The sequence below is a fragment of the Leptidea sinapis genome, chromosome 25, assembly GCF_905404315.1.
Source record: "Leptidea sinapis chromosome 25, ilLepSina1.1, whole genome shotgun sequence".
Taxonomy (NCBI): Eukaryota; Metazoa; Arthropoda; class Insecta; order Lepidoptera; family Pieridae; genus Leptidea; species Leptidea sinapis.
In genome coordinates, this window is record NC_066289.1 from 9,607,568 (window position 1) to 9,632,072 (window position 24,505).

The window sequence follows — 24,505 nt, forward strand, 5'->3', positions numbered from 1 at the left end:
GATTTGCAGTTACTTTGGATATAGCGAAGGGCTATGATCGTGTAGGGCAAGCTTCTCGCTTACGTGTTCCCCAAGGTAGTGTGCTAAGTCCTATTACCATAAGGACAGGGTGTTGCCTAGGTGGGCCATAGCGGCGCGTCACGAAATGTTGCACATAGCCGTAGCTAATGAGACTTAACATCTAGTCTCAAGTGCGATCCCGCTCAGATTTAATTCAATCGAGAATCCTAAGGCTAATCCCAGGCGGCACTTTTTGTGCTATCGAGTCTACGGCACACAATAAGTCTGCATTGCGTGCAAAATGTCTTCGGCAGATATTTGAGACAACACATCCGACGTATATTTTTGATACTTAGGGAATGCGGGGTATTATTTCGTACTTACTTGAGATACAAAAAAAGAAGAAATAGAGAATTTTGTGTACATTAATGAATTAACAACTCTATTCAACAATTATACTGGGATGTACTGGTACATACCAGTTTCTTGATAACAATTCATCACATTAATAATGTAACAGGTAAAAAATAAAAGTAGGTATTTTAAAGTATCTTTATTCTTGAGTAAAATTTACAAAACTACCCTAATAAAATACTTGGTCATCACGACTCAAAATAAAAAAAATCATGCATAAATATTTTTTTACTATATAACACTGTACAATATCTTTAAAATATATTGAGTTTTACATCTTTAATAAAATTTGTCTTAAACAGGATTCAGTTAAACTGTACACAGGAAAAAGTATCAAAATCAATTTCAGGCACACAGGCAACCAGTGATGGCCGTTTAGAAGTTTGCCCGAGTCATTTAAAGATTGACTATCAAAATTGAAAGAACAAAATGCTTTTAACAGGCAGTATTTTTTATTTAAAGTGCTTTTATATTGAGGTAATAACTGGGCCGAAATTTCGTTCGTTTTATTTAACGTACTCTTTAATTGTTCTTTGTTTGGCAATTACAATTTATATAAAAGAAACTGACTGCCTTTTATTTTACAAAAGACTTCGAATACATTTGCCTTAGTTTTGCAAAATTAATATTTGTTACAATTTATAATTTCTAAAAAACAAACAGCCATTTTACTGTCCCAGTAGAATAGCTCTGCAAATTACAATGTGCGGTTGGACAGTATCCGCCCCTGTGAGGGCGAGATCTAGAAATTATTGTACGGAAGCGACAGGGCTACTTATTATTGACCTATTTACATCCTATACTTAAATAGGACAAAAATAGGCAAATGATCTAAATTATTTACGCTTCGCAATTACATTTTAAAATCTATTTGAACAATAATTTGGGTTGGCGATATGGTTATTGATTACTAATTAATCCTGTTTCATTTTACGTTTTGAATAAAACATAATAGTAATCAATATTTAGTATCTTATACTGATTGGTGAATGGTCGTGTGATGTAAAAACTGTTTATGCCAGAGTAATTGTGTTGGTAATGACGATTTGATTGGGGGCGTAACAAACTTCGCTACGCCTTTTTGTGATGCATTATGACTGATAATAATCTCTTATGGGCCAGATGTTGCCATTTAGCAAAATCTGGTTCATTCACTTATTCTCATATATATATAAGTGTATTAATTAGCACAGTGTAAAAAATATGCTTTACACAGTGCGTCAACTTTCGGCAGTTTCCCCCCCCCCCCCCCCCCCCCTAACCGCGATTGTACCGGTTCGTTGTATTGCACGTCGGTACTCGTATTTAAGCATGTGACATACACGAAAGCCACAATATTATTTTTCTGCCTTCTTAGTGATTTTATTATCAAATTAGTAGATACTTTTTTATTTTAAATATTATTTTAATGCTGTGTGAAAAAATCTGATACTATGTTTTTTTAATAACCCTTACATATCTTTAGCGACTGACGTCGAGACATCATAAGTGTTGAGCGACAGAACGAAGAAGTGGACCCAACACAATATTTGTGTTTATTACATATAATTATGGCATAATGTAATTTTTTTATACACTATCTTATCGTGCAGAGGTACAAAATTGATAGGAACGGTCATTAATACGTTAAGAAAAAATATCGGTAAACATTAATAAATATTAAGGCATTATTTTATCACAAATATATAAATGATACGCAATAACATAGAAGGTTATAAAAACAAAATAATTTTAACACTAAAGGTATATAAGAATTATTTTTACACGACTGTCCGTGTAGTCATGATGAAGCTAGCATAATACTGCCATTGCGTTCCAGAATAGAATTACTATTGAGCTTGTATATATCAAGAAACGGGCGCCTCACTGTGCTTATTATGGCTTATGTTGTCCCCGCCGGTCTTAGCCTTGGGACCAGTGTCCTCGTTGGTCTTATCATTGGTCACAGTATCTCCACTCTTGTCAACTTTAGCCGCATCTTCATTTACTTTATCCCTGACATCTGTAGCGTCACTCTGTAATTGGAGCGTCGTGGCAACTCCGCCATCTTGGTCGGCGCGTGCGCACGCCTCTATTACTATCTTGTTGAACAGCTCCGACTTGTCCAGATATATGTGGTGCCCAGCACCGTTGATTACCTTCATAAAATTATATGGATTAATACCGTATTTGTTTAAACATCTTTTACATTATAATTTTTAAAATATTAACATGGATATAGTATGTTCTCTTTAAGAATTAGAAATATGCCATCGCGGACTTTTCTGTATACCTGTAACTATAAGATACACAATTCAAAAGGTTTAAACAGCATTTTCGCTTAAAGCTCCCATTACGGCATATATTTGTCCGACATCTCCAACAAATATCGTTGATATATACTAAAACTTTCCTTGAGAACCACGCTATCTATTAGTGAAAATGAAAACAGGCAGACAAACACGCCGGAGGAGTTTGTTTTATAATATGTAGCGATGCATGTCAGCAATATTATAATATTGATTACTTCATGTGTTAAAAATTCCAAAAAGCTACCAACGTGATGGTCTGCCATAAGAAATCCCAGTTAATTTTTTATTTATTTTTTTTTTTATTTATTTATATATTATAACATTTATTTAACTACTTACTGTGTTAGTAAATATTTTATATAATTATCACTATAAATAGAAATAACTATGTTAGCATATAATATTCAGATCTTTAGTTAGGTCGATTCGTGTAAGTTAGTTGGCACTACAGTAGTGCCAGTTCGAGGCAAAATTGCTTATTGTGAATTCTAAGGGGTAACGCTGCCCAATTTGTATTGAGTTATAACTGTGTAATACAGATATTTCAATTTTAAATGCGTTTAAATTACCCACCCCTTCTACATTTATAGAATACATACGTGTTCATGGGTCACGGAGCCCGGCCGGCTCTCAGTGATGAGGCGCCCCGTCCCGTTGTCGACCCACGACCTGGACCCGTACAGCACAGTGATCGGCAGGTTGGGGTCCAACTTGTCCACGCGATACAGCATCGGGTTTTTAGCCCATCCCCACCCGTGCACCAGAGCGTGAAAAGCACTCTCGCCGCTAAAATTAATGAAAACTATATTGCATATTTTATTAAAAAAGCACAAAAATACTCGAGCGCCATTTGTTTCCGAAGCGGTGGTGGTGTTCAAAGTGACATCAAAAAGAATTCTAAAGGAATCAATTTTGAGAAAATAAATGCCTTTTATAGTATAATCGTTTGGATCATTTGGGATGGAAGTGCAACGTCTACTTGTTGTGCAATCTCCGGCACGAGCTTGTTATACTGACTCTACAACCGATGGAAAAGTTAGACCTTAGAGAATTTGAGTAGAGATACGACTAAAATCAAACTGTCATAGTGAGATGAAGTCAGTTAACATGAATTGATCGAGGGGCTCTTTTCGCCTCTTCTTCCTAATAAACATATATGCTCAACCAATAATACATTGTTGACCAAGGGGAGAATGATTGCTATTCCTTCGAGGGAGTAATTTATGGACTCGAGGTGAAATGAGGGCATCGATCCACGAAGTTTTACATGGTGTTTAAAAAAATAGCTAAAACATTTTTAATTTGTACCAAAATTTATGAACGATATGTGACTCGTAAAACCCGTCCCTCTCGGGTTCCATCCGAGCGTTCTTACCAACTGAGCCAACCGTTCGAATGACGCAGCTATCATAAATCTTGGTATGTCTTGTTCAACTCTCAGGTTGTGGCTCCATTTACATGTACGGATACACTTTACTATTATTATTATGATTTGGGGATTAAAATGCACTTAAATCCTAGGATCTATTGTGCCCCCTGCTTACGCTAGAGCGCATACCCTCAACTCAGAAGTTAAGGAGGAGAATCGAGGCTAGGAATTAGGAAACGTGTTAGTGTGCCGAGATTTAAATTATATCCTCGAGACCAATTACTTTTAAAAGGCGTAGGATCCTCAGAGGGTCCAGGCAGGGAACGTCCTCTGCTTTAAGTGAAGGTATTTTAAGACACCCCAGCCTGATTCTGGCAACTCCAGAAGAATATGTGTGGGGATTTCAGCGGTAATACTTTACAGTTTCCCCAATAAATATCCTTATAATTACATTTCAGGGAATTGACTTGACATGTCACAAATCAATAGTGTTTTTTTAAGTCACTCGCTTCTGGGATATTTGTAAATTTTATCCCAGAAGTGAGGAATATCACTTAAACATAACAAACTTTGAAATACATTACAAATGTAAATCAACCAAGAGAGCATTCGCTTTAAACATAGCTTTTGCTATTGGGTACTGATTTTACACCTAATAAAATGGAGTTGTTAGAGAAATTAAAATACTGCAGATTATAAGTTTTGTTCAACTCTATTTTTCATTTTACTTTACTTTCCTAACTTAATATTTGGACCAAAATATGCAAATAATAGTTATTGAGAAATCAATAGGGGTTTACATTTATATGTACATAACCGGTTATTTCTCTACGCTATCTTGAATGTCCCAAATTAGTTGACCACTGTATATTGAAACACTGACCTGGGAGTTTGAGAGTTGCACTGGTAAATATACTCGGGGATGACAGTCTCCGCGTCGGGCACGTAGCTCATGTACTTCCGGGAGATGTCAGGGCGGGTCTTGGAGACCAGCCACTTGCCGGCAGGGCCCGCAGCGCGCACGGCCCACAACGGGTTGAAGGGCTGTAGAGCGGTCGCGATGGCGCGGATCCACAGCGGCACTTGGTACTTCTCGTAAACGTTCGCCGGCTTCTCGGGGAAGCCCCAGGGCTCCGCCAGAATTAGGTGCCTTACTCTATAACAAGACGACTTTTTATTCATGGTGTTTTGCCGTTTAGTCTAATAGTAACATCGACTAGTTTACTACGTCTACTCTTCAGAGGGAGCAAACGGCCAAGAGATGGCAGATTGCGCTATGGCAGTTTCTAGATAGTTTATAAATTTTTTGGAATGATTTTTGGCTTGGCTGGCTAACTTTTTTTTATGAAAATAAGGGACGAGACGAGCAGGACGTTCAACTGATGGTAATTGACACGCCTTGCCCATTACAATGCAGTACCGCTCAGGGTTCTTGAAAAAACCCGAAAATTTTGTGCGGTAGTACAATTGCGCTCGTAACCTTGAGACGTAAGATGTAAAGTCGCATTTGCCCAGTAATTTCACTAGATACGGCGCCCTTCAGACCGCAACACAGTAATATTTATTTAAAATAGGCGCCGTTGTGGTACCTGTAATCTTGCCAGAAACCTGTGCAAAGGAGGCTCCACTAGTTAAATCTCTAAAGCATGTACTTCTTCTCCATATAAACTTTATTAATATTAATTAATGGTCCAAGATAGAATTTCAAACTAAAATTTCCTGCCAAATATAAGGAATGTTTCCAAATGAAAGGATATTAAAGACCATACCTTTCAGGGTATTTGAGCGCATAAGCAGTAGCGATGTAGCCACCCAGGCTGTGTCCCAGCAATATGAAGTTATTCAGGTTCACTTCCCGCCTCCACTCCTCAACTGACTCCACCCACTGCGCCTCGACCTTCTCGGCATCAGACGCAAACTTGGGACGAGAACTGCGACCGAAGCCTGGAAATTATATTTTATTATGATTAACACCTATGTTACTAGAACAACGTACTAACTAATATTAGATCGTTAGTGATCTTCTCTCCATCCAGCCTAGTGAGCAGGCGGTCCTAGGTTCGAGTCTCCTTCCGAGACGCCCCGCGCCTGTGAGCTACATTTTCGGCCTCCAAGGCCCCCGCTCGGCTTCGCTGTAAAAGCCTTCAGGGCTATCAGCACAAGAGAGGTTTTAGTCTGTAGGGGGTGTTTACACCTGAGCCCGACATATGGGCCCCGTTTCGGGGTCTTCAATACGTAAATGTATTTTACTCCTCTCGAAAAAAAAAACTGGAACAACGTAAGTGCTACATGAAACCTAAGATATACATTGCATAAGTTATAATTATTTTTTCTTTAGCAGTGAGTTATGTTGTATCTATGCTCGGCAACGTTTTATTATTGTATCTGTTATTTATATATTTATTTTTATTTATTAAATAGTAACATTATATATACTAGCTGACCCAGCAAACGTTGTATTTCCGATATTAAAATCGCGATAAAAAAATAACTGTTGATCTTAGATGGGTGAAAATTTGAAGTTGTATGTATTTTTTAATGCTGACTCATAATCAAACAAAAAAAATGTAAAAAAAATTAAAAAAAAAAACGTGTGGACCACCGTTAACATTTAGGGGGATGAAAAATTAATGTTGTCCGATTCTCAGACCTTCTCAAAATTTCATGAGAATCGGTCAAGCCGCTTCGGAGGAGTTCAAAGTTTAACACCTTGACACGAGAATTTTATATATTAGATTAAATAGTTAACACACAGCCCTAGCCTAGTTTTGATATAAGTTATAACGAAAAGTTTGATATTAAATAAATAAATAAATAAGTAAGTATAGGATTATTCTTTGGCGTTGCGTAGAGATGTTCTCTCTGCATCTTCTACCGTATTTATTACGTGGAGTGCTCAGAGGAGCTGTTCGGGTTGAATCCAGCGGCCGAATTCCACCACCGGACTTTACGTCAAAATGCAAAATACCAACGCATCACTTTGACGTCTGACATTCCACAACCGCGTGATTTTCAAGAAATTTCTTGCCTCGTAAAGCCACTTTGTGGAATCAATTACCGGCTGCTGTTTTCCCGAACCGATACGACATTCAAGAAAAGAGCATACTCCAAACCTTAAAGGCCGGCAACGCAGCCCTTGACACCTGTTGTTGCGGATGTCCATGGGCAGTTGCCTCACCACTCCCCATCCCGCGAGTTTCTTGCCCTCTTATACAACGTGAACCAGAAAGGGTATAACATCCCTTCAATGGTACGTTATTTGGGTCATATGCAATAGTATGGTGATGTTTAAGTTTTAATAAATAAATAAAAAAAAGAAAAAGACTTCCATACGAAATAAAAATATTATTTTTCAATTTCTTTTCTTAGACAACCCTAAATTTAAAGAGACTGCCAGTTTTAGGCGGGGCCTTTGTTTATAAACAGAATGAGGTCACCTACCTATGGACTTAAACATAAACAATAATCTATGATAAAGGAGTATGCACACTACATGAACTGTGGCTTGTGTCTATGTTATTATTCATTCATTTTTTACTTCCTGTTATTGAAACAAATAAACAAAATAAGAAATTACATAACATTACACAGTGTCACGTCTGTATTCCTGAAGGGTTAGAGGTGTATTTTTCCACCCACGTTTCACTATGTTTAATTCCCACGTAATAGGGGGTGAGCATCTACATTTCTGAACTATGGGCTGCTAGTGAGAAATTTCCTACGAAAAACTCAATAACTGCCCCATTCCACACCCAGGCCGGATACAAAACCCGGTCCGGGAATGAAGTACATATTATTAATACGAGGATGGTCAAACATATCCATATTTGACAAAAAAAATCCGTGAAAAACAATTTCTTAATAGGAGTCTATTAGAATTATCTTTATTGGATAAAACATTTTTGAATTAAAATGGCAAGACTCATTTGCCCAGTAATAAGAACAGCTACAGTGCCATTCAGACCAATCCATAATAATGCTTACACATTTTTGCTTCACGGCAGAAAAAGGTGCCGTTGTGGTACTCATAATCTACAATTACAAATTTGGAATTATTTTCAATGTAACTTGAAGAAAACTTCAAATAATTCTACATTGAAGTATGTGTATATGCCTTTAGAATAGACATTTACACACACACAGAGCAGTAAATATCGTGTTTCAAAGCACAATTCAAAGAGTATTAACGCAGACAGGCCGATCTTTCCAACCTAACATATTTAAAAAAACACAAAATGTAAAAACACAGTTACAATTACACTAGTTTTTATCTTTTAAACGTGTTTTATTAAAATTTGTAACACTCGCGGAAATCAGAGTAAATAATAACATAACATAGTTTCATAATAAGATTAGAATTTAAAAAATCTTTATTGGGTAATACATAACTACAGTAAATACAAATTTAGAAGTATTTTCATTGTCAGCTAAAGCAAATGTACATACAAAATAACTTTGTCTTCATGGCAAAATGAGAACACAAATTGCTTCACAGCTGCATTGAATCGTAGGCATTTTACTATTATCTGATAGTATGTCACATCTACGTTTTTCATCTGTTTAAGGTCAAAGAGAGTTCAAAAAAACAGCTGATTAGGGTTGAGGGAATCATAGTTTTTGCATTAAATTATAATCCTAATTCATTTCTGACTTCACATAGTCATTAGAGATGACCTAAGGAATGTCTGGTTCAAAGCATAGTATACCCATTTAGTTTCACCTTGTATAAAAAAAAATCTGTTTGAACAATAATAAAGTAAATAAAATGAAGGAGTCTGCCCAAACGGTTTGTCGCCGTAAGACGTCAAAAGAGCTCGTCTGTCCTCTAATACAAAAAACACTTTTGGCGAACGGAAGATAGTCCATTCGTCATTTGAGTTGACCTTCACATCCAGTGAGTGACACACGGTGTTCTATTCTCGTAACACTAGTAGGTTCTTTAAGCGAATATAAACTAATTTTCAGTAGTATGTCTGTAAGATGAACTTAAAGGATGTTAAATTTGAATTCAGCAGATATCGTAATCATATACTTGAAGGGGATCAGATTAAATTTAATTAATTTTGAGTTGAAAGGATGTATCTAATTATATTTTTTATTCGAATGTTTGACATGAAGTATTTTACACAAATAACCCGCGACCTCTCGCGTTCCCTGCATTTCCGTGTACATTTCAGGTCACGGGTTCGAGTACCACATCGCTCATAAAATTTTGTTTTCAGTTTTATTTGTGTAATTATTAATCCCAGAAGTGAGGTTATCACTTTAAAAACATAACAAACTATGAAGTATATTTTGTACTGTACCTACTGTAAATAAAATTCAATACTTTTATCCCTTTTCTGTTAGTCTTCCAAAACGCTGTCAGTTGTTATAGTCCGGTCAAAATACACGATCAAGTTTACTGCAATGATTCACAAGAAGCTAAGAAATAGGACGAATATTACGATCCCAAATTAAAACAAATCACCATCGCGTGATGTTTTCTGCCAAACGGTCTGTTTTATCCCAAAATATGTCAGAAAAATTATTTTGGTTATACAAATAACTATGAAAAATTGTTCATGCCCTTTATTTTCGATAAGAATTGCCCTCTCTGAGAAATTGCATTTGAAAAGTTGCATTATATGCACGTGTAGTCCGCCCATAGGTATAAGATGACGCATGGGGCTTTTTCATATTTTGTTTGTATTGCATGATCTTGCAAATTTTTGTCAGCGTACAGCACATAATCGTAAATCTTAATAAATCGTGCATCTATGCAGAAAAGCTTTAAATAATTGGCTAACTTGTCTTGCTTATGATGAAGTGGATAATCTTCTGATCAGACTGACATGATAAACACACGCATTGCATAGATGGACCCAATCAAACCCACATCCACACACTCACTCACTCACTCACACACACACACACAAGTGTCCTAAGACAACTTACTGGGAAGTCTCAACCACTAAAAAATGTATATGTAATCTTTGAAATAAACGAAATTTATTTCAAAAAAAAATTATTTAAAAAATCTAAAAACGCAAGACTCTATATTAAAGCAAAGAAAATCTTTCATAGTAACATCATCTTTAAAAAACCACGAAAGTACCAAATTACCCGTGCCAATATTTCTTTAGTGTACCTATTTATTTATGTTCAAAAAGATTTAGTCTTATATATTTTGGGTGGCCCCTAAAATATAGCAGCAGCTATTAAAACTAAAACTGCGGTCATAATTTTTATGTGATTAAATAGACTTTTATCATAAATTACACGCATTTCATCATGCGATAATCACATAATATGTGCATCGCCCTTGAAAGAATCAAGTTCATGTTTATACAACATAATAACTATATTACTTCTTTTGTTTGAAATTACCTATCGTTCATTGTTAGTACTTCGACATGTATGATGTGTAAAATAATAAAGATTCGGATCCGAGTACTAAGGTTAATTTCCGATATTACGTCCGCTTTTGATGACAGTACTTAACACAACGCTTGAACGAAATAGGCGGAAGTAATTGGTTAGCATAGATATTAGTAGGATATCATCCCCACCATTATCTGGATGTGTGGCTCCACAGTGCGGATTTTAAGGAGCTTTTTTCCACGTACAACAAAGCTGTGGAATGAGCTTCCTTGTGCGATGTTTCCGGGACGATACGACATGGGTACCATCAAAAAAGCCTGTGATTCCTCTGGCGTTGCAAGAGAATGTGGGCGGCGATGATCGCTTAACACCAGGTGACCTGTAAGCTCGTTTGTCGTCCTTTTTCATAAAAATTATAGACTATACATCTAGAAACTGACTGATAGCGCAATCTGCTGTATCTTGGCCGTTTCCCCCCTCTGAAGAGTACCTACGGATAAGTGTGGTAACCGATATTGCATCTAAGGTGAGCGGAAGAAGGTAAAGTAGTTAATATTACTATTAGATAAAAGGCTAAGCACCATGCATATCCATAATCGACATGTTTAATAGTGGAGTCAATAATAACAATGGCAATGACAATCTGTAATAGGCCCCGATTCAGATTCCATGTTGTAGTGTATTGACATCTAGTCTGAACTGAGTATGTGTTAACAATCATTGTCGATGTCATGACTAGATGTCAATACACTACACATGTTAAACACAACGCCAGCACAACTAAAGAGAAATTAACAGACCTAACAAGTCGATGGCGTAGACCGGTCTCGTGGCAGCCAGAGCGTTCAGGTTGGGGCACCAGAGGGCGACGCCGGCGCCCATGCCATGCAGCATCACCAGGGGGGTCTGAGAGGCCTCGTCGTTCAGGGATATTGTCCAGATCTTGTCGCTCTGTCCCACGACCGACCCGATGTCCACGTAGAACCGTTTGTATGCCGTCTTCACACCTGAATGTACAATAAATTTGTATTTGATCTTACCTAAATAATAAACAGCATCGGCAACTGTGACAATAAGATTGTTAAGGCGACACTAAATGCCAGCGACCTTGAGCGATATGTGTTCACGGCTGCCGGCCAGCCATCAATGTAACAAGGCCAATATTTTCAAAATTCTTGCGTGGAAAACAGTTTATATGCTTACAATCCTCGTTATTCACTATTAATCTGAATAAATGAACCTATACAAAAAAGTACAAGCTATAAGAATAACTTTTCTGAGAGAAGTACCAAAAAATGGGTCACGCCATGCCAAAAAACTTCAAAGAAAAGTGGTAGTTCAAAAAGGCTCGGCAGTGTTAACTATAATCAGCAAGCATTAGCAACCTACAAATAAGACTTAAGGATATGTGTAACAGGATTAAGTAGTGTTCATAGCTCGAAATGCTATACTTTCACCACAAAACTTGTTTAAAAACACCATGTTTGCGTGTTTTCTGCTTACTCTTCGCCTTAAGTAAGTTGTCTTGGGTTTTAAAAAGAGCTCTACTTCAACTGCTAGACGAGGCTAACTAAAATTAATAGTTTTCCTACCAAGAAATCCAGTATAATATTATGTATGGGCTAACCCACTTATTCATAATAGTCTGCTAACTTAAAGCATTGCTAATACGCACTCTGTCTTCTTCTATTGACCTAAGTCAATAGAATCCAAAACACTCCTAAGCGGCTGTTTAAAGTTAGCGGACCATTATGAATAAGGGGGTAGGTCAATCCCCCCTCCTCCTCTACAGACATCAGTGAGACTTAACTTCTACCAGGTATATTCAATGATGCCATTCAATATTAATGCGGCACGTCAAATATATTTCTTCAGACATCTAATTATTGTCGATGACAATGCCTGAACTGCACAATCAGTCATTCTCTATACTTATTTAGTTGCGACGTAAATATTCTGTACGTATTCGATACATAATAAAGTTGGTAAAAATGTGCTGCGATTAATTAGTATACAAATACTTTCTTAACATGTAATTCACCACGTATTGTAGATAACAAAATAATTGTAACCCACTTTCAAGATATGTAGTGTATTTTTCTGTTTTTCATATTGTGATCTACTGAGAGATCCGGTTTTTAAAGTATCATTTTTGACTATATTAATATATAACTAGACCCGAAACACGATTGAAATTAATTTCAATAGAAAAAAACAACATAAAAAACTATTTTAGTACTTAATGACGCAATGTTAGACGTTAAAATTAAGTTTGGGAGACTTGCTCATACATTGCAACATAATACAACAACAATTTGAAAATGAAAATGGCGTTTACGTTTTTTTTTTATGATATATAAGGGACAAGTCGACCAGGACGTTCAGTTAATGGTAATTGATACGACCTGCCCATTGTAGTGCCGATCAAGATTTCTGAGACAAAAATTCTGAGCGCCACTACAATTGCGCTCGTCACCTTGAGGCATACGATGTTAAGTCTCATTCGCCCAATAATTTCACTTGCTACGGCGCCATACAGATCGAAACACAGTAATGTTTAGATTACTGCTTCACAGCAGAAATAGGCGCCGTAGTGGTTGGTACCCATAATCTAGCCGGCATCCTGTGCAAAGGAGCATCCCACTGGTAAGGTGCATGTATGCTATAAGCTTGAAGGTACTTTAGCCGATTGATTCCACAAAGTGGCTGTACGAGACAAACAGTTTCTGGTCTCGCGGTTGTAGAATGCCAGACGACGACGTGATGTGGATAAAATGTCGTGTTTAGATATGTCCTGTGGTGTAATTCACCTGATCAGCACTCCCCGTGATATATTATGTGGGAGAGTACGCAGAGAGGTCCCACATCTCTACGCAACGTGAATAGAATCAAGCCGAACGGATGTGACTTTGATTCGAGCCGCTCTTCGTTGATGCGGTCAAATGAGGAAGCTGCGAAATCCTTAGCACTGCATTGTAATTACCATCAGCTGAACGTGCTGTTCGTCTCGTCCCTTATTTAAAAAAAAAAACGTTAAGGCCTGGTCTCATCTCATACCCTGGCCCAAGACCCCCAAAGACCAGAGGTATTACAGATGTGTACGAGTGGTTTATTATATAAGCCTGGCCTTATCGCTTGCCTGTTTAAAAAAGATGCATCTAACCATAGATTTAAGTTAAGCAACAAATGATACACAAATTCATCGTATTAAAATATTGTTTTTAGCTGATATATACAAATTATTATTTCGCACTTATTGTGCCAAGGTTAAATGATTACGGAAGGTAACTTCCTCGATAACAAACTATACAGTGATAAATCTACGATATTCGTCGTAGTATTATGACACATTTCGATATATTGCTAGTTCTGGAAGAATATTGTATTGTATCCAAATCAATGTTACAGCAAAGGAATGGAAAGTAAACTTGGGAAGTATATCGCGTTATCGTTCGATCGTAAGTCTTTGGGGGCAATAAGCCAGGCCTACATAATATTATTACGAACAATGGCAAAAGAAAGTTATGAAACGATAGAGAAAGAGTGTGAGTAGCGAGAACAGTGAAAGAGAAGGGAGATCTTTATCCGGCTTTCGTTGACATCGTTGTTTATCAGTGGACAATCGCTTTAAAGAAAAGAAAGTTATGAAACGATAGAGAGTGTGAGTAGCGAGGAGAGTGAAAGAGAAGGGAGATCTTTGTCCGGCTTTCGTTGGCATCGTTGTTTATCTGTGGACAATCGCTTTAAAGAAAATAAAGTTATGAAAGGATAGAGAAAGAGTGTGAGTAGCGAGGAGAGTGAAAGAGAAGGGAGACGATTATCTGTCTTTGTTGCCGTGGATCATTGTTTATGGACAAGGCCATACACGCACACTTCTTTTGTTAGCTTAACAACGTAGTAATTATTCATTCATCACGTTATTTATTGTTATTATTACTTCGTGTTGCCTATTTTTTTAATTATTTTACTACTTAATTTATATTTTATTTTTACAAACAATTCTACCACCCCAGTAGTGCTTCATAATGTTTATATATAATATTTTCTAAAGTATAGATATATATTCTTTTCGAATTTATCAATTACGGTTGTAACAATGTTCTGGCATAATAATTTACGTGTCACAGAAACCATTGAATATTTTTATAGTTTTGCCCTGGAATGCTGTCCAGCAGCGTCACTGAATCAAAGAAGTAAACAAAATGGGTGTCATTGGTGGGGGCAGCCGTAGATGGGTACCTGTGGTGTACATGGATCAAAGTTTATCGACTATTATATGGCACGGGTAATTAGTGGTGTCATTGAATATTCAGATATCGAAAATGTTGTCTCATACGCACAGTATGACTCACCACTTAGATCCGTGCCGGCGCTGTGAAAGGGGAGGGGTGGGTGCGTGCATAAATCGCAACAAGTAGTACAATCGTAGTGTTGTTGTAAAGAAAAATGTCAACCCTCCACCTACCCTCTAGTTTTTTCTAGGAAGTAACTGACAGAACTACCAGATAATCCACCTGTTGTTAAGCATGTCCCTCAACAACAGGTTGATTATCTGCGCACAACAGTGTCAATGTGATCCGAGTCGTAACACAACACAAAACCACGCAATGCTTTTTTTTATAGAATAGGAGGACAAACGAGCGTACGGGTCACCTGTTGTTAAGTGATCACCGCCGCCCACATTCTCTTGCAACACCAGAGGAATCACAGGAGCATTCTTAGCAGCCTTTAAGGAAGGTGTACGCGCTTTTTTTGAAGGTACCCCATGTCGTATCCTCCCGGAAACACCGCACAAGGAAGCTCATTCCACAGCTTTGTAGTACGTGGAAGAAAGCTCCTTGAAAACCGCACTGTGGAGGACCGCCACACATCCAGATGGTGAGGATGATATCCTAACTTGTGGCGTGTCGTGCGAAGGTGGAATTCGGCGGCAGGAATCAGGTCAAACAGCTCTTCGGAACACTCCCCGTGATAAATGCGGTAGAAGACACACAATGAAGCGACGTCTCTAAGCAAAGCCAAGTGATCCAGCCGTTCACAGAGCACTCGGTCCCCGACAATTCGAGCTGCTCTGCGTTGCACGCTTAGTGTAATGCAGTATAACCCCAAACATATTACGCTGCATCTGTCAGCCTGAGAGTTAAGACAGTATGTCTGATGTGCCTGTAACAGTTTCGCCACCTATCCAAGATCAGTATCCAGACTAAACCTACACATCAACTTCGAACCAATACAATCCATCATTTGTACCTACGCCGTATAAATAAGTAAGATATTATATTTGCTTTATTTATATCCTTTTTATAATGACGTTATCGTGATATTGACTCGTATCAATACTGCATAATCATGGTTACGTTTAAAACGGTTTGCAAGTTCATAGCCTTCAAATTTATTAAAAACAGTTTAAATTTTTAGTTAATTTTTTTGGAAAAGCTGGACAAATGACCGTACTGATTACGTGATGGTAGAGAAGGGCCGCACACCTATCTAAAGAGTGACTACCCTTTAGATTAGTGTGCGGGTTATTTGAAAATACCCATACCTTGAAACACGGCACAGGGTATACCATAACATTGTTAAACTTTCATGATAGCATGGTCTTTCAAGTGTATCATGACACTGTCAAACTCACATGACAATATGCTTTTTCTAGCGTATCCATTGCTAATAGTTATTTATGCAACTGTTGTGTAATAAGGGGTATTAAAACACGAATGTGGATTTATATATAATAGTATCACATGAGTGTTTTAATACCTAATAATCAACAGTTGCATACAAGACTTTATCTACACCCAGAATATGAATCCTATTAGATTCTGAAACAGTTAGCTTACTGCTAACACTAAAACAGCCAGTCCTAGTAGTAACCTAATATCACCCATTACTGTTTATATACAAATAAACTAAGTATTAACGAAAGAATTATTTATTTTAGTAGTAATTTACGTTTTGTAGTGCAATAATTAAAATTCACTTGAATATTATGTTCTTTTGCAGCGTTTAAAATGAATCGCTCATTTTTTGTAAACAAAACAGTAAAAATATCGAAGAAAAATGGCGGGGATTCGAATCTACTTTTTTTACGGCGCGCGACGTTCTGGTAGTGTGGAACGCGCGTAAACGAAAATGTTCTTTTTTTGAAATTCATACAGATACCACGTATCGAGCAATAAGAATGTGGCTGTCTGTTAAAACTCTTTGAGCATGAAGGGATTGAAAAAAAATAGGAGTGTTGTTATGAAATTCAGTACAACATTACAACACTCGTTTGGATGATGTAATGGTTATTAGAACATTGGGTGTTTTAATGTTGGCAATAAGCTAACTGTTTCAGAATCTTTAATAGAGGATTTAAAGCATGGGTGTAGATAAACGTACTTTGCCTAATAAATGATCTGATAATATGGTGTTTCAAGTATATCAGGACATTGTCAAACTGGTATGACAATGTGGCATTTTAAGTGTATTAATTGTCAAAAATATATGAAAGTGTAGTCTTTTCAATATCATATAAGATTCTTATGCCAAGACTTTACTTATGTAAATCTCAGCTGAGTTCAAGATTAGCGCAATCTTTATTAGGTATTCATAATCATTTGACAGCTGAGATTCTGCTAAGCTTAAGCCAAGACAATAGATTTTCTTTTTATGAAAAATAAGGGACGAGGAGAGCAGGACGTTCAGCTGATGGTAATTGATACGCCATACCCATTACAATGCAGTGCCGCTTAGGATTCTTCAAAAAACCAAAAATTCTAAGCGGCACTACAATTGCGCTCGTCACCTTGAAACATAATATGTTAAGTATTATTTGCCCAGTAATTTTACTAGCTACGGCGCCCTTCAGACCGAAACACAGTAATGCTTACACATTACTGCTTCACGTCAGAAATAGGTGCCGTTGTGGCTATAATCTAGACGGCTTCCTGTGCAAAGGAGCCTCCCACTGCCTGAGCTTAGCATAATCTTTGATTTTGTTTTTATAGTCATTTGACAGCTGAAATTATACTGAGCCCAAGCTAAGGCAGTCCATTGCAAATGTCAAGTTCGCGTTTTATCACACTCAGTAAAGTCTGAGCAAAGTCTAAGTACGCTCTAATCTCTATAGATCTCAGCCTTAAAGTTACATAGCAGTGCAGTCAAGCAATGTTTCTATCTGTTAAACTTACATGATAATATGGTCTTTTCAATGTTCCGTAACATAGTATCTGATTGTGTGGTCCAACTAAACCATCCCCCACTCCAACTGAAACGATAACGAAATTAAAAAAAGACATGTGCTATAATAAATGGACAACATTAAATAAATTTGTACAAAAACTTCATTAACACCAATAAACTCATTAATTACTTGTTACAGCAATAACCATTATTAAAACAAAAAAAAACTATTGAAACAACTAAAAAATATACACATTGTTAGATTGGTTACCAGACAACATTCAAGGATAGGTTGATTAATGTATAAGAAGTTATGTTAATCATAAAATAAATCTTAAGAAAAACTGTTTGAAGGTAGTACTTTCGATCACTTATACGTCTAGATAGACTATGACAGGTGTGAAAACATCGAAAAAAATTGAGGTTGACAGTTATTTTGAGCAATTCACGCACACTAACACAAATCGCGAGTGTAAGACGTAGCTTGTCACGCACACTAAACTAATATTCCTGGCCTGTTTTTATCTGTTGTCTAACAGCAAGACACTCTATCTGGACATATAAATTATCTAAGTTTAGTACAATAGCTGTTTTATTTACAATAAATATGGCTTAGTTTTAGATGGATACATTTTGGTGAACAAATTACTTATATTTTATGAAATGAAAAAAAAAAATATAAAACATATCCTAATAAGATAGAATAGTATAATATTAAACAAACTATGTAATACTAAGCTAATATAAGCTATAATATTAAAACAATTAATATAATAGTTATCAAGTAACATATACAAATATCTAATAGTATTGTTTTTGAGAGATAAGTTTAGTTTATATTCGAAACAATAATTAAATGACAATAAAAAGATATTGTATGTAATGTGTGCCTAGTAGATATTATATGATATCATAATTGGTAGATTAGAGTTAAGTAATATTTATTTTATAAAATTTATTGAAGTAGGCGTTACTTTGCGGAAATCCGTAATTATACGAATGATTTAAGTTTTCTTTAGTGTTAATTCCGCCAATATTTGTTTTTAAACAATTCGACACGTGTTTCGCATCTACATGAGGCACCCTCAGGACGTGTTGTCTCGCCAAAATCTGGCACGAGTCAGTCTCGCGGAATTAACACTAAAGAAAACTTAAATCATTTGTACATTTATTTTATAAACAAAAAGCAAAATAAAATATTAAATATACAACTGCAAATTATACTAGGCCTTACTTCCACAAAACTGAAAAAATATTTCCAATCCATGCTCTGCTTAATATACTGTAATAACAAACAAATACGTTAATTTAATTTTGTATTGTTGTTTGTATATAGTCTTACATATTATTAGCAGACAACCCTAGCGTACATGTTATGATGGTAGGATGATGACTTGCTCAAATCTCAATACACACGGTATGTTCCGATATGCACTGCAACCACTGTACAGTGTGACGTCAATTGAGTATACTGTGAAGCCGTTCCTTTATAGCCAGTTATACTGGTTACTATTTAAAACGGAACACAATCCCGTATACTGTCTGCCGCATTTTTTGACGCAGCATTCAAATTAGTGTAATAAAGTTTTCTAGTTCATTAAAAAATACTGTCAAATTAAAAATATTTCGGATTACACTGTAGGTATTTTTTATAAAACGTTAGGCACTCGAGTCGTTTTGACTGATCACGTGATCAAAGTACTGCGAGTACCTTACCTCGAAAACGCCAGTGCTCACAGTAGAATATGGTGGCGATTTATGACGTCATATAGGGTACTGCGGCAGTATACTGGCAGTCCATAACAGAACGAATTTTTTTACAGTGATAGCACTGTGCGGTGCTCTCAGTGCATATCGGAACATACCCTTAATTTACTTTTTATCATCTTTAGAGATACAAGTTGGGACTTTTATAAAACATCAACAGCAACCACAAACTCAAAATGTTATCTTTTTATGATAATAAGGGAGAAGACTGGCAGGATGTAATTGATTTGCCCTGCCCATTACAGTGCAGTGCTGCTCAGGATTCTAGAAAAACCCAAAAATGCTGGAGGCACTTCAATTGCACTCGTCTCCTTGACATTAGATGTTACGTCTCATTTGCCCAGTCATTTCACTAGCTACGGCACCCTTAAGACCAAAACACAATAATGAATACACATTACTGTTACACTGCAGAAAATTGTGAAAGTTGATTTATGGCCCCAATGAAATTTGTAAATGTAAACATTCCTTCCAGTCTGAAATAACAACAATCCTCAAATAACAACAGAACACACAACGCAACCTTTTGCTTGATACCAATAACAGTCAGAAACTGATTAATTTCAAATTCTGTTAAAGGCCTAAAGCTGATCTGCTAATATTGACTTGACTTTATTTGTGATTAGTGAATAATAGTATATATTGGCTGAATGCAGCCTATGTGATTTTTTTTGGTGTGTTACTACTTCACCGTTAAACCACCTAACCAGTTTTGATGAAATTTTATATTTAAATATCCTGATAGATGAGCAATTAATGCCAAAAAAATATTAAGAGTTTACAAGGGAATATTATACAAGCGAATTACAAATGGACAGCCTCATGTCATGTATCATAAGTCATGTGTTTATTAAAAAAAAACCAGAACACAATATAATAAAGAGGTTAATTTACAACACTGCTGCATGCAAGAAAAAATATTGTAAAGAAACTATTGACTTGCTTGTTGACTCCCATTGGTGTAATAAGATCAATGTCTGTAAATTAAATCTTAGTTATAAAAAGTATTAAAGTGAAACTTTTATTACATCGTCTCAAACTTTTTGTCTGTGTGTTGCATGTTGTGTGACAGTCAACCGTTGTACTCTCTAAGACACAGAGTTCAATAAAAATATTAGTTGGAGACTTAGTCTACTTTTATTATTTCCTATTATCATTCCAATTTACAAGTACAAAATTAAGATTGATAAAGCGATTTTTACACACTTAATGGTATATTATTCCAAAAATTTTTAGTTAAATGGTTTCACAAAACCACACAGTCCTTTTTTATTATAAGTGTATTCCTTTACGTATAAGAGCTGAATTAAACAATATTTGTGTGGCAGATTTATGTCATACACTATTACATACTACTCAGGTAAAAAACAATGATTGTTTAAAAATCACTCTACCGTCAATGTTGTAATATAAATATAATAATGTTGTGTCTAACATGCAAATACATATTTGCCAGACAACATTACATGATGGCTGGACAAATATAAGAATTGTTTAAAGTCCATAGAAATACAAATATTTTTATTCAAAATAGGATTTACAATCACTTGTTGAACTTCGTCAGAGAACTGATGGGAATGGGTGCCAGTAACTCAAGTCAGATTTTTTTTTTATAAAGCTTCATTATATTATAATATTGTACAATAAAATTTATTATTAAATAGCCCGAGGGTGGTGGCTCCATTTACAATATTCATATCATTAAGAAGGTCATTAATGTATAGAAACTTTTACCCCACATAATTTTTAGCAATTTTTTTGAATTTCCTAACACATTTGTTTTGTAAAATTTCTGGCATCATTTTGTAAAAGCATATACATCACCCAATAGAAGACTTACTAACTCGACTTAACCAAGTTAAAATTTATAATTGTGGTAGCCCAATCGAATAATTCTGAGATTCCCAGGATGTTTATGAGTACCACAAGGTTAAACAAACTGTATATGTATCCATGTTGTTTTCTCGCTAGAGATTATCATTTTTTTTATTATAATATGTTATTAAATATAAATAGAATGCAGAAACTGTATACAAATTTTTTTTTGTTGACATGATCAGTATCATTAATATTTTTTATTATTTCTTTCAAGAGTAAACAAGCAACAAGATTGAAAGAATGATACAATTAATAGTATCACCATAAGTCATTTCAAAGCACTCAGCTTTACTTCTCCTTAGCCTTCTAATCTATCTGAAATTAACTTATGGTAAACCACGGACGAGTAAAACAAGAAGGACTCCGTGTCACTTTACATAACAGTGAGGCACCAAAACAAGCCGGTAAACATGTAAATACATAGTCCCACGCATATCCTTACACTAATACAAGCCGATTGGCCGACATTATGAGAATTGCCATTGTCTGTGACAGATCAGTTTGTGTCGCAATAAAATATTTTAAAAATGCCGTCGTGCATTGTGAAAAAGTCTAAAAAGAATACTATAAAAGTATTTGTGGATATATGATTATTTAAGGGAGAAAAAATTGTGTAACTGGTATACCTAGCTCTGCTGCATACGCAGTTAGAAAGATTAGAGAGTACATGAATGTTGCGACTGCTAGATTAGTGTACTTCAGTTATTTTCACAGCATCATGACATACAGAATTTTAATATGGGGTCATGCTGCTGACATTGATATACTGTTTGCTCTGCAAAAGAGAGATGTTCGTGCTATATATCAGCTTGGTTATAGACAGTCTCTCAAAGAAAAATTAAAAGAAATAAATATTATGACTGTCCATTATTGTCAGTATATTTATGAAAATTTAATATATGTTCACAAAAATTGTCACCTTTTTGCTCTTAATAGTGATTTTCATTATTATAACACTAGAAATAAGATTGCTTGTAACTAATTCTAGTAGGCTTCATAAGATACATGATAGCTTTAAGGGTAAATGTATACACTTCTATAATAAACTCCCAGCCACTGTTCAGGCATTATCTATAAATAAATTTAAATGTTTTATAAAAAAATGGCTCTGTCATAAATCCTATTACTCCACTGCTGAATGTCTAAATGATCGGACAGCCTGGGGCTAGATTGTGATTATTTTATAGCAATAGAAATGACTGTACAATATTGTATATTTGTATTGAAAAGAGCGCAAAAAAAGAATGCTGGGAGAGTTTCTTGCAGCTCTTCTTCTCTCTCAGAGCGCCTATTATTTCCGAATGTAACCACACACACACTAGCATAAAGATGCTTCACCTGCTATATATATCATATATCATGGCACGGAGTCTTTCTTTTTTTACTAGTCCGTGTGTGTGGTTAACAATGAACCTTCTGGCACATACAGACTAGATTCTGAGTTATCTCAACAGACTAGAACATTGTTACTTTCTCAAATAATAATTATGTATAACTAATTATCCTAACTTGATAGTCATGATGAGTATTGAAAATGTTACAAGGTATCACCCCAGTATGCAGTAACTTGAGAAAATTAAAATATTTTATATTATACTAGCTGACCCAGCAAAAGTTGTATTGCCGATATTAAAATCGCAATACAAAAGTAACTGTTGATCATAGATGGGTGAAAATTTGAAGTTCTTTGTATTTTTTAATGCTGACTCATAATCAAAAAAATTTCGTGTGGACCACCCTTAACATTTAGTTGGATGAAAAATAGATGTTGTCCTATTCTCAGACCTACCCAATATGCACTCAAAATTTCATGAGAATCGGTCAAGCCGTTTCAGAGTAGTTCAAAGTTTAACACCATGACACGAGAATTTTATATATTAGACTATAGTATTATAGGTTTAAGAAGGAAGTACTATAAAATAAAAATAAATCCCAATTAATACTGAGTGTATGCACTGCCTTATAATAATTATTTAATTCATCGTACCTTAATATACCGAAAATAACACGATACAATAGCGTAATAGATGTGGTAGCCAATAAGTAATAAGATGAAATTAGCATCCGAAACATATCAGATGTTTTGAATTGTGTGTTCTTCAATTACTTGTGTGATTTAATATCTAAAAAACGTAAGAAAACAAAGTTGGGCAAAAAAGAAAATTTAATGTTGTGCAATTTTCTATTATGTAGTTATAAAATAATTTATAATTGCGTAGTTACCTGGATTTAGTTTCAACGATATTTATTTCACTACCCATTTGAAAAAAGAAAAACCATTACAAGATGAATAAATTAGTTATACACTTTTTATTTTATTACAGTTTTTTTCCGAGACCTACATAGGTACAGTTTTTAAGATTTATTTTCACTATCACTGACTGATCACGATCATTGTTCATTGATGATTTAGAAAATGATAAATAGTTAAAAGTATGACTGATAGCATATGTACCTACTGCTAGTGATCGAAAGTCATGTCTGAATGTCAATTGTCAATGTATGACAGCTTAGTGTTTTATGATTGTTTCATAGATTAATTAAACTATGGATCTGGTAAACGCTAAAAACAATAATTTGTATTATCTTCCGAAATATGAAATGCCTTACTTAGTGATGTGCCAATACCAACCACTGAAGCCACACACCATTTATATTTATATATTATAAAGACTATCTTGCAGGATTGTGGATTTCTCAATACTTACCTTGAGCATGTGCTGACCATAATTGATATACATAATTAGTTTACAATAGATTACATACCTTAAAGCAAAAAAATAGAAAAAAATTCAAGTAATTCCAATGCTAAGTAATAATTCCAAAACAAAGATTCCGAATTGAATAATCTTAGAGATTTCTAAATCTCCTTTTTCTCCACTCTTCTCTACAACCTTTATTTATCGAAGACATCCCAATAGAAATCAGTAAGACCAAATTTAAAACTAAACTTAAGAAATATTTCTTACCAAAACTGCCTTAAAATAAGACTTTTATTAAATTGTTACCAATATTCGTTGATTACACTCGTATAATATCGATATTTATTTTCTAAGTAACAATATACTTATTACAAGATAATAGGGTATATGCATGTAACGTATATTTAGTTGAAATATTATTTTTTCTAATATTTAATATTATTTATTTTATCTTAAATTTTTTTTTTTTATTAAATTTGTGCTTTGTGAATAATAAATATGAAATATACAAAACTGCAATAAATACGCGCGAAATATAAAACATCGTAACGCAA

The 24,505-nt window shown here is 35.3% G+C and overlaps 1 protein-coding gene across 10 annotated transcripts; it reads right to left on the bottom strand.

The window, feature by feature from the left end:
- Positions 1–1,663: 1,663 nt before the first annotated feature.
- On the bottom strand, positions 1,664–23,690 carry LOC126972175 (1-acylglycerol-3-phosphate O-acyltransferase ABHD5). 10 transcript variants are annotated; one of them, XM_050818793.1, is made up of 9 exons: positions 23,473–23,690; positions 23,237–23,372; positions 18,839–18,886; positions 17,613–17,689; positions 11,238–11,444; positions 5,844–6,018; positions 4,958–5,230; positions 3,305–3,491; positions 1,664–2,552 (listed from the first exon to the last, which is right to left on the bottom strand). In XM_050818793.1, exons 2-9 carry the CDS (start codon positions 23,320–23,322, stop codon positions 2,262–2,264), a joined length of 1,344 nt encoding a protein of 447 aa, XP_050674750.1. In that variant the 5' UTR covers positions 23,323–23,372; positions 23,473–23,690; the 3' UTR covers positions 1,664–2,261. The 10 variants fall into 10 exon arrangements, with proteins under 10 accessions (XP_050674750.1, XP_050674751.1, XP_050674755.1 ...); XM_050818794.1 differs by lacking the exon at positions 23,237–23,372; XM_050818798.1 differs by lacking the exons at positions 18,839–18,886; positions 23,237–23,372 and adding an exon at positions 20,315–20,348.
- Between the last annotated feature and the right edge of the window lie 815 nt (positions 23,691–24,505).

What these genes read in the sequence shown, in the direction of transcription:
- LOC126972175 (XM_050818793.1), bottom strand. Translation starts at nt 23,322, where the DNA reads ATGTTTCGGATGCTAATTTCATCTTATTACTTATTGGCTACCACATCT. An exon ending in TGAAAAGACCATATTATCAT is followed by an intron (nt 11,445 to 17,612) that starts GTAAGTTTAACA and finishes TTGTACATTCAG; the next exon opens with GTGTGAAGACGGCATACAAA. An exon ending in GCGCTCAAATACCCTGAAAG is followed by an intron (nt 5,231 to 5,843) that starts GTATGGTCTTTA and finishes GTCTTGTTATAG; the next exon opens with AGTAAGGCACCTAATTCTGG.